Source organism: Neoarius graeffei, chromosome 2, assembly GCF_027579695.1.
Source record: "Neoarius graeffei isolate fNeoGra1 chromosome 2, fNeoGra1.pri, whole genome shotgun sequence".
NCBI classification, from domain to species: Eukaryota; Metazoa; Chordata; class Actinopteri; order Siluriformes; family Ariidae; genus Neoarius; species Neoarius graeffei.
Genome location: NC_083570.1, coordinates 121,265,454 through 121,283,248, shown reverse-complemented (window position 1 = coordinate 121,283,248; position 17,795 = coordinate 121,265,454). Strand labels below are relative to the sequence as shown.

The following is a 17,795-nucleotide window of genomic DNA, read 5'->3' as shown; positions in this document are numbered from 1 at the left end:
TTTCCTGGAGCTGACTCCGAACGAAGGGGTTTGAGTGATTTCCCACAATGCCATGCAGATTTCAGCGAGATTTCATGCGGATTTCAGAAAGATGGCGGTTCCCGCGGCGAAAGATTGTCATAAATGTATTTTCTCCATTATTTACGTGTTTTAAGTTGTTATCCAGAGGAAACACGCCACTTGATTCGCTTTCGAGCTGAGAATGAGCAGCGATTTTCTGAAATCCAAGCTGCTGCTAAAAAGCTTTGGGAGTGAGTATTGTTTTCGGTTGCTTGACTGCGTACGTTTTGTTCTGTTATTCTCGCTTTTATTGTTTACATGAATGTTCTGACACCTCGTTCTGTCGGATGTGGTGCATGAAGCGCCAAAGATATCCCATTCAGTGGTGTTAGTTAACAAATCACACCCTGCCAGCAGAGATTTCTGGTTCTGGCTCTGACTGTAGCGGCTGGTCACAGCCAATGACGCATTTGGTCGCGTTTTGCTAACGTAAACGCTGACGGAGGTACGCGATGACGTATGCGATCGTTGAAGGGCTATCCCAATACGTAGGGGTTGAATTTCAAGCCCTATCCCTTGTAGCTCAGTTTCAAGGGGAAGGGCCAAGGGGAAGGGGGAGGGGAAGGGGTAGAAATTAGAATTGGGATTGGGCCCAAGTATGCAGGCACCAGCGCCACAGGACGGTCAACAACTGCAGTAGCAGTCTGTTAGCCCAAGCCCCTCTTCACCAGGTCAGAGAAAACATGATGCAGTAGGCAAAACCAGATGACTACAAATAATACAATGTATTGTACCGGTATTTCTGGAAATGGTATTAATTGAGATTGCATAGAGGAGAAGTGTGTGTGTGTGTGTGTGTGTGTGTGAGAGAGAGAGAGAGAATGAGATGTTGTTGCACCTACAGTTAAAAGCTGTTGCTCCTCTGTTATCCTATATGTTCCTATCCTATATGTTGTTGATTGTTTTATCTGCCCTTTATGCACACAGAATGAATAAAAAAAGAATTATTACAAACATTACTGATTCATAATGTTTTATTTAAGTTTGAAAAAGGGTACTGAATTATTCATGTGTGTGCTTGGATAGTAGCGTAGATGATGATGTTCTTTATTGTCAGTAAACAAGTACAGTGAGATGCCGTTTGGAAGAGCCCACAGATGCCAAGAAGCAGTATACTGTAGAATAGTAAGTTATAAAAATAAACAATATAGGTATGATGTTGGGCGGCACGGTGGTGTAGTGGTTAGCGCTGTCGCCTCACAGCAAGAAGGTCCGGGTTCGAGCCCCGTGGCCGGCGAGGGCCTTTCTGTGTGGAATTTGCATGTTCTCCCCGTGTCCGCGTGGGTTTCCTCCGGGTGCTCCGGTTTTCCCCACAGTCCAAAGACATGCAGGTTAGGTTAACTGGTGACTCTAAATTGACCGTAGGTGTGAATGTGAGTGTGAATGGTTGTCTGTGTCAGCCCTGTGATGACCTGGCGTCTTGTCCAGGGTGTACCCTGCCTTTCGCCCGTAGTCAGCTGGGATAGGCTCCAGCTTGCCTGCGACCCTGTAGAAGGATAAAGTGGCTAGAGATAATGAGATGAGATGAGGTATGATGTTTAACATTATGCAGTCCACTAAACAAAATGCACAAATCAGGTTGGTAGCCTATTTACAATAAGGCTATGATGGGTAAATAAATTTAGTAAGACTATGATGGGTAATAAATGGGTGCAAGAATGAGTCACATTACACAGCCTTGTGGCACAGAGTCCACAGTAATTTCACACTCCAATTCCACAGACCAGAGTCCTGTTGCATAGTCCAGAAGATGCTCAATGGCAGGGAACCAAGTATTCAGGGACGTGACCTAGTGTATAAGTTGATAGACACTCCAGCCATAGATATAGAACACTGGATGTCATGTTCAGCCTTTTGGCATGGCAAGTCTCGGGCTCTGCCATCTTGGTACATATTTCCTATGTTTTTCACACTGTCAGCAAAGATGTTTTACCGCCACCTGCTGGATAATGTGCATATTGCCTTGTCGCCAATGTTCATTCAAGCAGCGTTATCACTGGATAAAGATGGTGGCGACACTGTTGGCCCCTGAAGGTTACATATGGCCCCATAGTGGCCCCTGTTTCAGAAAAATCCTAGAACCGCCACTGACCACTCCTCTCCCTATGCCCACATGTCCATTTAGATCGGCCCCCAGGATCAACCTCCCCTCTGTCATCATACCAGTCTTCAGATCCATCTGCTCCCAAAAGGCTTCTTTCTCTTCTTCCTCACAGCCAATTTGGGATGCATATGCACACAGGATGTTCACAGTCTCCTCAAGACTAAGTCAAATGCTCATCACCCTATCACTCCTTCTGCTAATGCTGACTATGCTATCTTTGAGATGTTGATATCACAATCCCCGCTCCATTCCTTCCCTGCTGGTTTGCTCCACTGAAATGTAGCTTATAGCCACTTCCCAGTTCCTTTGCCTTGTTTCCTTTCCATCATGTTTCCTGTATGCATAGCATGTCGATCTTTCTTCTTTCCATCAAACCAACCACCTCTTGACTTCTTCCAGTTATCGAGCCAACATTCAGCATTCCCACTCTCACTTGGACTAACTTCTTTAGCCGGTCATGTCCTTGGACCAGTAGCCCTTGCTGATTTATCACAGTGGTCAAGTGAGGCCCCTGCACATCGCCTGTGGGGTACACCCTAGCATTTTCCGTGGCTGTGTTTGGTTGACTTGTCATATCTAGGTTCTGGTGGGATTTTACGGCCGGATGCCCTTCCTGACGCCAACTCCTTTTAGACGCTTTTTATGACACTCAGAGAATACATTAGGCCTATTCTTACACCAGAGCCTACAGGATGAAATACGACTTAACCATTATGAAGAATAAATACATATACAGTATTGTTCAAAACTGAAGTCCAAACTGGACCTTTCTATGGAAATGAGGTTTAGTGTGTATGTAAAGCAGTGTTTTTTAATATTTGTGGAGGGTACTAAAATATATTTTACAGTGGTGCTTGAAAGTTTGTGAACCCTTTAGAATTTTCTATATTTCTGCATAAATATGAGCTAAAACATCAGATTTTCACACAAGTCCTAAAAGTAGATAAAAAAAGTCAAAGTCCTTCCCACGCCTTACAGTACCTGGTATTCCTAGGCAGTCTCCCACTCAAGTACCAACCAGGCCAACTCTGTATGGTGGCGTATCGGGCGGCGCCGATCTCAGTTTCCATAGCCCTCGGCCTCTCGTCTATTACATAGCTAGGGTTACAGTGGGGGGCTAGTCCTCTGGTTACCACGAGAGTTTAACTCCCCATGCACATCTGTATTGCAGCGTGCCTTGCCAGATGGTAGTAGGTACCATTTTTATGATGGTCTTTGGTATGACCCGACCGTGAATAGAACTCACGATCTCCCGATCGAGAGGCGGACACGCTACCACTAGGCCACTAGTCGGTAAAAGTAGATAAAGAGAACCCAGTTATACAAATGAGACAAAAATATTATACTTGGTCATTTATTTATTGAGGAAAATGATCCAATATTACAGATCTGTGAGTGGCAAAAGTATGTGAACCTTTGCTTTCAGTATCTGGTGTGACCCCCTTATGCAGCAATAACTGCAACTAAACATTTCCGGTAACTGTTGATCAGTCCTGCACACCAGCTTGGAGGAATTTTAGCCCATTCCTCCATATTGAGGTATTTCACCCACGTGACCAAGTCACGTGACGCAGCCATTTTGGATGGCATGCTTAAGTCCTTCAGTGCAAGGCGGTATGAGATGGTGGAGACCTTTGCACATTTTAACAAGAAAGTAAGCTGTGATTCGTGTTAAATTGGATCTGTCTTTTATCACAAACACTGTACCCAGCCTTGGTATGGAGCCCTGTTTATTTATTTCTGTGTCCCGTTTCTTTCTAGCCTCTGTTATTGCGTTTTATGTCTGATGTCTGCTACATGCAACCCTAGACAAATTAACACCGCCTTGTTTCACTGCTCAGATGGGTTAACAAACACTGACCCATTTACTTTTTACTATATATTTTATCAAAATTGCGTTAACTGATAAACTAACCTGAAATGAAATGATCACTGCAAAGTCTGGAGTACTCTGTTGGCTCCCAATCCTGTCTCTTCACAGCTGCAATCCATTTGGCCCTCTTGTCTGGGTCAGTAGGAAACCGGTAGTGATGTGTCGGTCGCGAACGATCCGGTTCAAAGAGCCGTCTCTTTGAAGTGAACGACGGGAGCCGAGTTGGGGAGCCGAATTAGTTTTTTGTCCTTAGGTGCCTCAGAGAGAGAGACTTTCACAAAAAAAGTTGCTGTCCGATTGCGTCTTTGTGTTGTCTATTACCATTCAAAGGAAAAAAAGTAGCATGGTGTACGCCTACTTTTTTGGTTGGGGGGGTTGATGTCATTCACAGCTGCGAAAATACGAAAATTGGTGTAATGCTTAAAGCTGTGGAGCGCAGGGGAGAGGAGTCTGTGAGGCACCTGAGGAGGGGAAAATCAGCTGTGTATTTTATATTGGTAATATAACACAGTTTTGCATTATGTTTGTGAGAAAATAATTTATTAATTGGTAAGTAAGTTTTATTTCTATAGCTAGAACATTGTTACACTGCTATACTTTACAAAGCTTTACAATGGCTACAAAAACTAAAAAATAAAATGGAAAACATCCTATTGATAAAATATAAATAATGTAATTAATTAACTAGTTAATTGCAGCAATTAAATCAAAAATAAAATCTCAGGAGCCGTTTGGGAGCCGAAAGAGCCGGCTCCTTATAGTAAGAAGAGCCAAAAGAGCCGGCTCCCGAAAAAGAGCCGAAATTCCCATCACTAGAAACCGGTAAAAGGAGCGTCCTGCACGCTGTCCCTGTCTGTTGTGGCAGCCCACAGCACAACAAGCAAACACCACGGTTATTTATAGAGTGCTTACTGACAAATTAATCTATTCTAGGTGTCTGTAACACGTTTTTTTTTCAAGCTGGTTCTCCCTCTCTGTCTGCAGCGTTAGTATGTAGCTTGACGTTCAAAATGGCGGACACCGGGGCGTCACGTGACCCTGTGACGTCAGGTGAAATACCTCAATAGAACAGCTTCAACTCTGGGATGTTGGTGGATTTCCTCACATGAACTGATCGCTTCAGGTCCTTCCACAACATTTCCATTGGATTAAGATCAGGACTTTGACTTGGCCATTCCAAAACATTAACTTTATTCTTCTTTAACCATTCTTTGGTAGAACGACTTGTGTGTTTAGGGTCATTGTCTTGCTGCATGACCCACCTTCTCTTGAGATTCAGGCTACACCCACACGACAACAGCAACGAGATGTTATTAAAAAAATATCGCGTCCACATAGGCAACGGATCAGTAAAATATCAGGTACATATGGCAACGCAACGCTTGCTGAAAACGATGCAATACACATGCCACACCTCTAGGGGCACTGTAAGATGGTCCCTTCGGAGACACCAGAACCATAGAAGAAGTAAGGACGCATGCGCATAAACTATTATGCGCGAGACTTCATATTAGCCACAAAGTCAGAAAAATCTGTTCGTAAAATTACGTTATAATGACCAAATACAATGAAAAGTATTTTTCCAGTCTCACCTGTGAAAGGTAATCCCATGTGATCTCGTTTGGACGGCAAACCTGTTGGTACAGTTAAACGCAGCACATGAATGAGGCATCTTTATTCTCCGCTTTGACCTATCCAATATGGCGGCGAGGATGACATATGATTCTATGCGGAAAGTGGCGTCTTTTAATGGTCCGGAATAAATTGAATGCTACATGTTGATGGATTAATTTGTTGTTCTACACCCTATGAGAAATGTATTGTAGGACTTAAACCAAAATCTGAAGAGGTGAGATCGCTCCTTTTTTTTTCCCTATTTTTGCTGGCGGGATTGACTCTGCCCTCAGGGCTATTCTCTCTCTCTCTCTCTCTCTCACACACTTTGCACCATTACACAATAAATATTCACAGTGAAAATATTTTGTAAGCGCGTTTCATGAACCAAGTTATAGGATTTGTTGACAACTCGCATCGAGTTCGTTACACTTCTACCCGGCGTGAAGCACGTGGTTGTGACGTCATCGTAAACAAATCCGTTCTACTCATCCAGACGACTTCGCAATGGCACCATTGCCAGATCTTTCCACTCTGGAACCCGTTCTCAAAAGATTTCGTTTTGGGGCACCCAAAACGCCAGTGCTGTGTGGACGCCATGCCGAAACGATAAACAATTTTATCAGATTCACCTGAATCCGTTGCCATGTGGACAGGGCCTCAGTTCATGGACAGATGTCCTGACATCTTCCTTTAGAATTCGCTGGTATAATTTAGAATTCATTGTTCCATCAATGATGGCAAGCCGTCCTGGACCAGATGCAGCAAAACAGGCCCAAACCATGATACTACCACCACCATGTTTCACAGATGGGATAAGGTTCTTATGCTGGAATGCAGTGTTTTCCTTTATCCAAGCATAATGCTTCTCATCTCATCTCATTATCTCTAGCCGCTTTATCCTTCTACAGGGTCGCAGGCAAGCTGGAGCCTATCCCAGCTGACTATGGGCGAAAGGCGGGGTACACCCTGGACAAGTCGCCAGGTCATCACAGGGCTGACACATAGACACAGACAACCATTCACATTCACACCTACGGTCAATTTAGAGTCACCAGTTAACCTAACCTGCATGTCTTTGGACTGTGGGGGAAACCGGAGCACCCGGAGGAAACCCACGCGGACACGGGGAGAACATGCAAACTCCACACAGAAAGGCCCTCGCCGGCCCCGGGGCTCGAACCCAGGACCTTCTTGCTGTGAGGCGACAGCGCTAACCACTACACCACCGTGCCGCCATAATGCTTCTCATTTAAACCTAAAAGTTCTATTTTGGTCTGATCTGTCCACAAAACATTTTTCCAGTGGCCTTCTGGCTTGTCCACATGAACTTTAGCAAACTGCAGACGAGCAGCAATGTTCTTTTTGGAGAGCAGTGGCTTTCTCCTTGCAAACCTGCCATGCACACCATTGTTGTTCAGTGTTCTCCTGATGGTGGACTCATGAACATAAACATTAGCCAATGTGAAAGAGGCCTTCAATTGCTTAGAAGTTACCCTGCGGTCCTTTGTGACCTTGCCGACTATTACACGCCTTGCTCTTGGAGTGATCTTTGTTGGTCGACCACTGCTGGGGAGGGTAACAATGGTCTTGAATTTCCTCCATTTGTACACAATCTGTCTAACTGTGGATTGGTGGAGTCCAAACTCTTTAGAGAGGGTTTTGTAACCTTTTCCAGCCTGATGAGCATCAACAACGCTTTTTCTGAGGTCCTCAGAAATCTCCTTTGTTCGTGCCATGATACACTTTCACAAACACGTGTTGTGAAGATCAGGCTTTGATAGATCCCTGTTCTTTCAATAAAACAGGGTGCCCACTCACACCTGATTGTCATCCCATTGATTGAAAACACCTGACTCTAATTTCACCTTCAAATTAACTGCTAATCCTAGAGGTTCACATACTTTTGCCACTCACAGATATGTAATATTGGATCTTTTTCCTCAATAAATAAATGACCAAGTATAATATTTTGTCTCATTTGTTTAACTGGGTTCTCTTTATCTACTTTATGACTTGTTTGAAAATTGATTTTGAGAATGTAGGCACTTACAGATGTATGCGCAGAGGAAGACAGATTGCTGAAGGTCAAAGCCAAATTGAAGGACTAGAATTGGTGTTGGTAAACTCGCGAGGGTTGGGTGATAAGCAAACAACGTAATGTGGGAAAGACAAAGAGCGAGAAACGAGAAGAAAGTAGAAAGGGTCAGAAATGTAATAGGCAGTCAGAAAAGATACAAGGCTTGGTATGAACTGAGAGCAGAACAATACTTTGCAAAGGTGTGCTTGTGAAGGGAGCTTATATGGAGAGGCAGGTGATTGAGGAAATGGAAGCCAGCTGTGATTCAGTAGGCGGGAGACAGAGGGCGCTGTGTGTTCTGGGAATTGTAGTTCGGAGGGTCCATGTTTGTAGTTTGCTGATTCTCAGTGGTTTTAATGACAATGACGATGTTTTAGGTCATATTAATGCAGAAATTATAGAAAATTCTAAAGGGTTCACAAACTTTCAAGCACCACTGTATATCATATTAAAGCACAATTCATTCATTGAAAGAAAACAAACTTGAACCTGCCATTTTTCTTTTGTTTTTTAATTATAACTCTTTGTTTACAGGATGACAAAAGACAAAGGAACTTCTTTGTTTTTAGTGAAATGATGCATTGTTCTTGAATTCTACTACAGTACAGAGGATTAAAAAAAAGCTTGCTATATCCATGCAAATACTAGAACAGTACACTCTTTTTTTATATTTTGTCAGACTCTACAACCATACCATAAAGTGAAATACAGAGATGTTGTGGAGCCTCTGTTCTTACACTTCCCTGATAAGGAGCACTACAATGATGCTGGTCCTGACCGCTGCAGAACCTGTGCTGTGGTGGGCAACTCGGACAACCTGATCGGATCCCATTATGGTCATATAATAGATTCTCATGACTTCATTATCAGGTGCTCATCAATTCAAGTCAATTTTATATTCTATATCAACAGTTGATAACTTCAACAAAATAGACTTCATGTTCAAACTATCATGAATTTCCTGATTACACAGTTGTACTTTGTGACTCTATAGGACACAGTTATAGAAGCGAGTTATTTATAATCACGCTATCTATTATCACCCAGATAAGGATGGGTTCCCTTTTGAGTCTGGTTCCTCTAAAGGTTTCTTCCTCTTGTTGTCTGAAAGAGTGTTTCCTTGGCACCATCACCTCAGGCTTGCTCATCAGGGATAAATAAATTTATTAGGGATAAAAATAGCTCATATGTCATTATCTCCACTTTGATAAACAGAAAGACCATTATTTTTTGTACATACAGATGTAAAACCTTGACAAAATGTAATATTGTGACATAGGATGAATCGGGGTCCCACTATAGGCTATGAGAGGGATGTGGGATCAAAGACCACACACCGAGCCATGTACCCTGAGAGTGCTATGGACTTGGACAACTCCACCCATCTGGTGCTGCTGCCATTTAAAGTTTTGGACATGGAGTGGCTCATTAGTATCTTCACCACTAAACACATTAGACAGTGAGGGCACACTTGCTATGATGTGAAACTGATCTGTACATCATACTACACAAGCAGGTTATTGTTTAAATGTGATGTCTTTTTTTTTGTTTTGTTTTGTTGCTTTAGCACATATACAAATGTTAAACATACAATACAAGCAAACAAAGACAAGGTGAGTAAACATCTTTAATAATAACCCAATTAATGCTCTTCACATTACGAAATGACAACTGATTCCTTAAATGTTTAGAGCTACCCAACCCAGACTAAATGTCATGCTACTCAGCATAATTAAATACTGGGACAAACTGATGATTATCTGGCCTGGGGTTACTTGGAAACTCATTTTTCCATGATAAGATGATGACATGCCTCTTGTATGATTCATGAAAGCAGCCAGTGATTTACTATGATTAGTGCTGCTTCAGTGCATAGTGCATTAAAATATTCATATTGTACAAATGTTCAAAAAAGATACATTTTCTTTTGACAACGTCCTCCCTGGTTGTTGTTATAGGTGATGATCATGAGCCCTGAGTTCATGAGATATGTCTACAAGAACTGGTTAAGGGAACATGGGAGATATCCTTCCACTGGCTTCCTCATACTCATGTTGGCCCTGCATATTTGTGACCAGGTAAAACCACCATTTTGCCATAGTGTCTTCATGAGAGATCCCTGGACACCAAATGTTATTTCATCAGCAAAAATAATAAAATGAATATAGAAAACTATTTACAAGCCATATTGGAAATTGATATAATGCCTTGTCAAAAGGTACTGGCTAGGAGTGGGGTATAAATGAAGTCAGGAAAATGGGGCAGCACAGTGATATTAGCAAGAACACAATGTTCTTCCAAAATTGATTGAGAATACAAGAAGGACTTATTAGGAATTCTTTCAAAACGTCTACAACAACATTAAAAGAGCTGCAGAAATATCTGGAAAGTACTGGTCATTCCCTGCCTGTGACAAAAATCTCTCATATTCTTCATATCTGGGTGAAAGGACAGTGTGGCAAAACAGAAGCCCTTATGCACATTAAAAAAAAAAATTCCAAGGACACAAATCACCATGTGGCAAAATGTATCATGGTCTGCTGGTACAAAGGTAGAATTTTATGGACATAATTCTAAAAGATGCTCAATTTTTGGCTTAAAAACATGGCAGCTTTTCACCCAAAGGACACCATACTTACAGTGAAGCATGGTGGGAGCAGCATCATGCTACAGAGCTGCTTCTCTTCAATGACTGGTGTTCTAGTCAAGATTGAAGAATCATGGATGGCTCCAAATACCAAACTATTTCAGCATAAATACCTTCAAAAGTGAAACACTAATCCAAGTAAAATGAATGAACAAATTAATTAATTAATTAAAATGTTAAATCCAACGGAAAAACTAGAAGAGGGCTGTTCACTGGAGATCCCCTTGAAATTTAATAGATCTTGAGCATTTTTGCAAGGAAGAGTGGAATAAAATTGCAGAATCAAGATGGGCTACAGTATAAATTTTTACCTCAATACACTGAGTACTGTATTGCAAGCAAAATATCTTTTATAAAGTATTATTTCAGGGGCCTACCAGAGGAAACCACAGAACCCAGTGGAATCCTGACTAGTGCATCTCAAACAATTAGAATATCATTGTCAGTAACAGCACTGAAAATCTGAGTTCGGAGCGGCCTTCAAACATGGCCACTCTGGATGATATTTCATAAATGCCACAGCACCCCCATCTCCTGAATTCTAGGAAGTACACCTGTTTTCCATCATCCCCTCTAATCACTGCTTTACATAAGCCCAGCATTCACAAATGCTCTCTGCGAAGTATCATTCTGTGTCCCGTACCTGAATTTACCGAGCCTTCTGACTTCCTGCCTGACTTCTAGTACCACTTGAATTTGTTCACATTTGTTTGACTCTGATCCCTCACCTGCCCACTGACATACTGTTTGCCAATCGTCCGACCCATGCCTGATCCTGACTATGCCTTCTGTTTACTGATTTGGATTTGGTTACCAGTTTGTGACACCTGCTCTCCCCTGCACCTGCATGTGTAAGTGCCTGTGCCCTGATAATCATGAAAAACTTCAATATTTTCCATCAGTTATTTAAGAAAGTGAACATTTAATATATTCTAGACTCATTACACAAGAGCTAAAATATTTTAAGCATTTTTCTGTTTTAATTTTGATAATTATGGCCTACAGCGCAGAAAAAAATCTCAAAATATTAGAGTATTTCATTTGAAATTTGAGAAAAACAGAAGAAATACCATGTATCTCTCAGTCTGGTTCAGTACACACAACCACAATCATGGGGAGGACTGCTGATTTGACAGTTGTCCAGAAGATGAACATGGACACCCTCCACAAGGAGGGTGACAGAAAGTCATTGCTGAAAAGGCGCACAAGCAACAGGGATGACCACAGCCTTATGTGAATTATCAAGAAAAGTCAATTCAATAACATGGGAGTGGACTGAGGCTGGTGTCACTGCATCAAGAGCCACAACACACAGATGTTTTCAGGAAAGGGCCTACAACTGTTGCATTCCTAATATTAAGGCCCTCCTGAACCAGAGACAACATCAGAAGTGTCTTACCTGTGCTAAAGAGAGAAATAACTGGACTGTTGTTGGGTGGTCCAAAGTCCTCTTTTCAGATGAAAGTAACATTTGAATTTCATTTGGAAATCAAGGTCCTAGAGTCTGGAGGAAGAGTGCAGAAGCACAGAATCCAAGGTGTATTCATTAGAGGTGCCACATTATTTGCTGGTGTTGGTCCAATGTGTTTTATCAAGTCCACAGTAAATGCAGCCATCTACAAGGAGATTTTAGATCACTTCATGCTTTATGCTGACAAGCTTTATAGAGATGTTGATTTTCTTTTCCAGCAGGACATAGCACCTGCCCACAAAACTACTGCCAAATGGTTTTCTGACCATGGTATAACTGCGCTTGATTGGCCAGCCAACTCACCTGACCTGAACCCCAGAGAGAATCTATGGGCTATTGTCAAGAGGAAGATGAGAAACACCCAACTCAAAAATACAGATGAGCTGAAGGCCACTATCAAAGCAACCTGGGCTTCAATAACACCTCAGTAGTGCCACAGGCTAATCGCGTCCGTGCCATGCCACATTGATGCAGTAATTCATAGTAAAGGAGCAGCAATCATGTACTGAATGTATAAATGAACATACTTTTCAGAAGTTGGACATTTCTTGATTGTAAATCTTTTTTTGATTGATATTGATATTGTAGGAAATATGTTAATAATTTGAGACATTGGATTTCTGAATTTCATAAGCTATTAGCTTCATCCATCCATTTTCTTCCACTTATGCAAAGTCAGGTTGTGGTGACAGCAGGCTATGCAGGGTATACCAGGTGTCCCTCTCCCCAGAAGCACTTTCCAGTTCCTCCTGGGGGATCCCAAGGTGCTCCCAGGCCAGATGAGATAAATAATCTCTCCAGCATGTTCTGGGTCTACCCTGAGGGCTCCTCCCAGTTGGACGTGCCCAGAAAACCTCCAAAGGAAGGTATCCAGGAGGCATCCTAATCAGATGCCCGAACCACCTCAGCTGACTCCTTTTGACATGAAGGATCAGCGGCTCTATGCTGAGATTCCTCTGGATGTCTGAGCTCCTCACTCTATGGGTGAGCCCAGCCACCCGACAGAGAAAGCTCATTTGAGCCACTTGTATCCACGATCTCATCCTTTCGGTTACTACCCATAGCTCATAACCATAGGTGAGAGCTGGAACATAGATTGACTGGTAAATCAAAAGCTTTGCCTTCCAGCTCAGTTCCTTCTTCACCATGGTCTGGATCAATCATTATACTACAATGCCCACTTTACTGCTGATCCCACCCCAATCCACCTATCCATCTCATGCTCCATTTTACCATCACTCATGAACAAGACCCCGAGATACTTGAACTCCTTCACTTGGGGCAGCAACTCACTCCCAACCCAGAGGGAGTGCTCCACCATTTTCCAGCAGAGAACCATGGCCTCAGACTTGGAGCTGCTGCCTCTCATCCCAGCTGCTTCACTTTTGGCTGGAAACTGTCCCAGTGCATGCTGAAGGTCATGCTCTAAAGAAGCCAACAGAACCACATCATCTGCAAAGAGCAGAGATGCAATTCTGAGGTTCCCAAACTGGACACCCTCCTCACCCCCGCTGAGCCTTGAGATCCCATCCATGAATATTGCAAACAGGATCAGCAGCAAGGGGCAGCCTTGGCAGAGTCCAAGACCCACTGGAAATGTATTTGACTTTGTGCCAAGAATATGGACACAGCTCACACTTTGGTTGTACAAGGACAGGATGTCTTGTAGCAACAACCCTGATACCTCATACTCCTGCAGTGCCCCCCACAGCAGCTCCTGGGGGGGGGGCAGTCATTAGCCTTTTCCAAATCTACAAAACACATGTAGACTGGCTGGTCCTACTCCCATGAACCCCCCCCCCCCAACAATGCTACCAGGGTAAAGAGCTGATCCATCGTTCCATGACCAGGATGAAATCTGCATTGCTCCTCCTGAATCTGAGGTTCAACAATCAGTTGGTGCCTCCTTTACAGCACCCTGGAATAAACTTTCCCAGGGAGGCTGAGCAGTGTGATATCCCTATATTTGGATCACACTCTCCGGTCCCCCTTTTTAAAAAGTGGAACCACCACCCTGGTCTGCCACTCCATAGGCACTATACCCAACCCCCACGTGACATTGAAGAGGGGTGTCAGCCAAGACAGCCCAACAATGTCTAGAGCCTTCAGCATCTCATGGCAGATCTCATCCTCCTCTGGCGCCTTGCCATCAAGGAGCTTCTTGACTACCTCAGTGACCTCTGCCAGTGATATGGGTGAAGCGTTCCCTGAATTCTCAGACTCCACCTCCTCCATGGAGGATATGTAGGAAAAGCAAAGTGTTCCTTCCACTGTCCAACAATATCTCCAGTTGGGGTCAGCAGTTCTCATCCCTGGCTGCGCACAGCCTGAGGCAAGCTCTGCTTCCCCTTCCTGAGTCACTGAACAGGTTACCAGAACTTCCTTGTGGCTAACCGAAAGTCCTTCTCCATGGCCTCCCCAAAGTCCTCCCACACCTGGGTTTTTGCTTCAGCAACTGCTGAAGCTGCAGCCCTTCTTGCCTCCCAGTACCTGCCTGCTGCCTCAAGGGACCCCTGGGCCAACCAAGCCTGAAAGGCCTCTTTCTTCAGCTTAATGGCTTCCTTCACCACCAGTGTTCACCAGCAGGTTCTAAGGCTACCGCCACAACAAACACCGATGACCTTTCGGCCACAGCTCCTACCAGGTGCCTGTACAATGGAGGCTTTGAACATGGTCCATTCAGATTACACATCCCCAACCTCCCCCGGGATGCACAAAAAGCTCTTCTGGAGGTGGGAATTGAAGACCTCACAAACAGAGGACTCCGCCAGATGTTCCCAGTTCACCCTCACTACACGCTTAGGTTTGCCAGGTCTGTCCGGCAGCCTCCCCTGCCATCTGATCCAACTCACCACCAGGTGGTGATCAGTTGACAGCTCTGCTCCTCTCTTCACCCGAGTGTCCAAGACATATATGGCCACAGATCTGATGATACAACCACAAAGTCAATCATCGATCTTTGGCTGAAGGTGTTCTGGTACCAAGTACACTTATGAACCACCTTATGCTCACACATGGTGTTTATTATGGCCAATCCATGATGAGCACAGAAGTCTAACGATAAAACAATGCTTGGGTTTAGATCAGGCAGGCCGTTCCTCTCAATCACCACACTCTAGGTTTCTATATCATTGCCCACATGAGTGTTGAAATCCCCCAGGAGAACTATGGAGTTTCCAGGTGGCACCCCTTCCAGGACACCACCCAGTAACTCCAAGAAGGCTGAATACTCTGCAGTGCTGTTTGGTGCATAAGCACAAAGAACAGTCAGAGTTTTCCTCTCAGTGACTTGCAGTCACATAAAGACGACCCTCTTGTTCTCTGGGGAGAACGTCAAAACAACAGTACTCAGCCAGGAGCTCATGAGTATCCCCACACCTGTCCAGCACCTCTTAACCTGGGCAAGTCCAGAAAAGGAAAGAGTCCAACCCCTCTCCAGGAGTTTGGTTCCAGAACCGGTGCTATGCGTGGAGGCGAGCCCAACTATATCTACTTGGTACTGTGCCACCTCCCAAACCAGCTCCAGTTTCTTTTCCACCAGAGAGATGATGTTCCACATCCCAAGAATTAGTCTGTGCTGCCGAGGATCAGCATGCCCAGGCACCTGCCTTTATCTGCCACCTGGCCCACAATGCACCCAACCCTGCTGCTTGTCCTTGTGGGTGGTGAGCCCACATGGTAGCAGCTCCATGTAATTTCTTCTGGCTGTGCCTAGCTGGACCCCATGGGTCAAAGCGCAGCCACCAGATGCTCGCTGGGGAGCTCCCCTCCCAGGTCTGGCTCCAGGAGGAGGCCCCAGTTTCCCACTCCCAGACAAGGTGCTGCAGCTCCTTCTTTGTTTCATCAGGTTCTATGAATCGCTCTTAATCTGGCTCCTCCGCTGGAACCAATTTGCCTTGTGAGATCCTACCAGGGGTTAATGCCCCCAACAACACAGCTCCCAGGATCACCGGGACACACAAACCCCTCCACCACATTAAGGTGGTGATTCTTCAGAGGGGAGCTATAAGATATAATCATCAAAATTAAAACACAAAAAGGCTTGAAATATTTCACTTTGTGTAATGAATATAGAATGTATGAAAGTTTATCTTTTTTTAATTGAATTATGAAAAAAATGAACTTTTTCATGATATTCTAATTGTTTGTTTGAGATGCACTAGTAATGGACATTGCACAGGAGAGAACCTGCACAGGAAATCTAAACAGACAACAACCTGAGTTCAGAATCAAAGCTGGGACAATGGAGCTGTGAAGCAGCAATACTACCTGCTGCACCACCATGCCACCCTCTTTAGCATCTTATGAAACCATGGTCTTTAAATAAATAATTATCTTTTTTTTCTGTCACAGGTGAATGTTTTTGGATTTGGGGCAAAGAATGATGGAATATGGTACCATTACTATGAGAAAACATATCATCAAAGGATGAAAGGAGCCCAACACCATGGGAACATTGAATATAACGTCATGCTGGAACTTGAAAAGAGAAATAAAATTAAAATGTATAAAGGATGGAAAAATTAGCTATTCATATCAGATGGTTAAAGATTTTGAAAGACAGATCCCTCTCTGGCTCTAACCTTTAACCCTCATTGCATGGATGTGGCACTGACTCAGACCAACTCCTTAGATTTAGTAGCAATGCAACTGTAATGCTTTGCCAGTTTTCCCAATCAGTTATCACCAACAATAAAATGCCTGCTTCAGCTAAATATAAAATACAGAAAAGAGGGAACATTTCATCTGATGCTCCCAAATTACATTTTTCCTTCTTGTTTGTTTTAGTTTTTTGTTGTTTTTTTAATTCAAAATAAATCAAAGTTTGACATGAAGTACTGTATACTGTATATAGATACACATACTATATAAATGTTATTTGTACTGTGGGTATACATTTACTTGCTGTTGTTATGCACAATTTCTGTAATTCTTTATGTATTTAAACTGTGTATTCAATCCTAGATTTGGGGGTGGGGGAGTATCATATGCCCCAGCAGGACAAAGGTATTTGTAATACTTAATCTACTTAATTGGGGGTCCAGAAAAGATTTTCTCACTAAGACATAGCAGTAATGGAGGACTGTATACATTCCAGTAACATGGAGCAAGCAAAAGGTTCATTGTTGAAAGTTCTAGTGTTTTTTAGGACAGAGGATACGGGCAACTCTACACACTGTCAAATTCCTCATTAATGCTCCTCAGTAAACACTAGAATATATTCGAGTGAAGAGTCTCATTTGCTCTGTAACGCAGTGTAGTCATACTGTAACAATATACTTATTTTTTCAACCTGTTTGAATGAAATATCTCATGAAATTAAAGCAATCCTTGGAATTTTCTCTTGAATTGTTTGTATTTGTAAACATGGGCCACCAGGCATTTCAAATAACAACAAACATACCCAGCAATATAACACACATTAGAGCACATCAATCTTGAAAGGCCCACAACACAATAGCAGCACAGTATAACACATGCATGACTGATTTCTTCTTCTCTATAAATGTGTGTGTGTGTGTGGGGGGGGGATTACTCCATTGCTCAGGTGGAGACATGTGGGTTAGGTCAACTGGCTACTCTAAATTGCCCATATGTGTGAAATGTGAGTGTGAATGGCTGTCATCACTGTGTTCGCCCTGCGATAGATTGGTTCCCTGCCCAGTGTACACCACCTCACACCTGAAGTCAGCTGGGATTGGTTCCAATATGCAGAAGAGGATATATTCAACATACAATTTCTCATTTTACACAATAAATACAAACAAACAACATACAATCAATTGAAACAATCTCACCACATTCATAGTTATATTCAAGATTCAAAGATTTTTTATTGTCAATTAACTATATATCCAGGACATATAGGAGAATCGAAATGCAGTTTCTCTCTCACCTTACTTTTAAAGTCAGATAAAAAATATTTATAAAATATAGATAATATAG

The 17,795-nt window shown here is 43.1% G+C and overlaps 1 protein-coding gene across 1 annotated transcript in view; it reads left to right on the top strand.

Moving 5' to 3' along the window:
* Positions 1 to 16,376, top strand: part of LOC132870850 (CMP-N-acetylneuraminate-beta-galactosamide-alpha-2,3-sialyltransferase 1-like) — a 36,708-nt gene extending 20,332 nt beyond the window's left edge. Inside the window, exons 2-6 of the mRNA XM_060904761.1 lie at positions 8,411 to 8,601; positions 9,011 to 9,190; positions 9,299 to 9,344; positions 9,690 to 9,809; positions 16,203 to 16,376. Of these exons, the coding sequence (XP_060760744.1) occupies positions 8,411 to 8,601; positions 9,011 to 9,190; positions 9,299 to 9,344; positions 9,690 to 9,809; positions 16,203 to 16,376 (711 nt within the window). The remainder of the gene's footprint in view (positions 1 to 8,410; positions 8,602 to 9,010; positions 9,191 to 9,298; positions 9,345 to 9,689; positions 9,810 to 16,202) is intronic.
* The last annotated feature ends 1,419 nt before the right edge of the window (positions 16,377 to 17,795 follow it).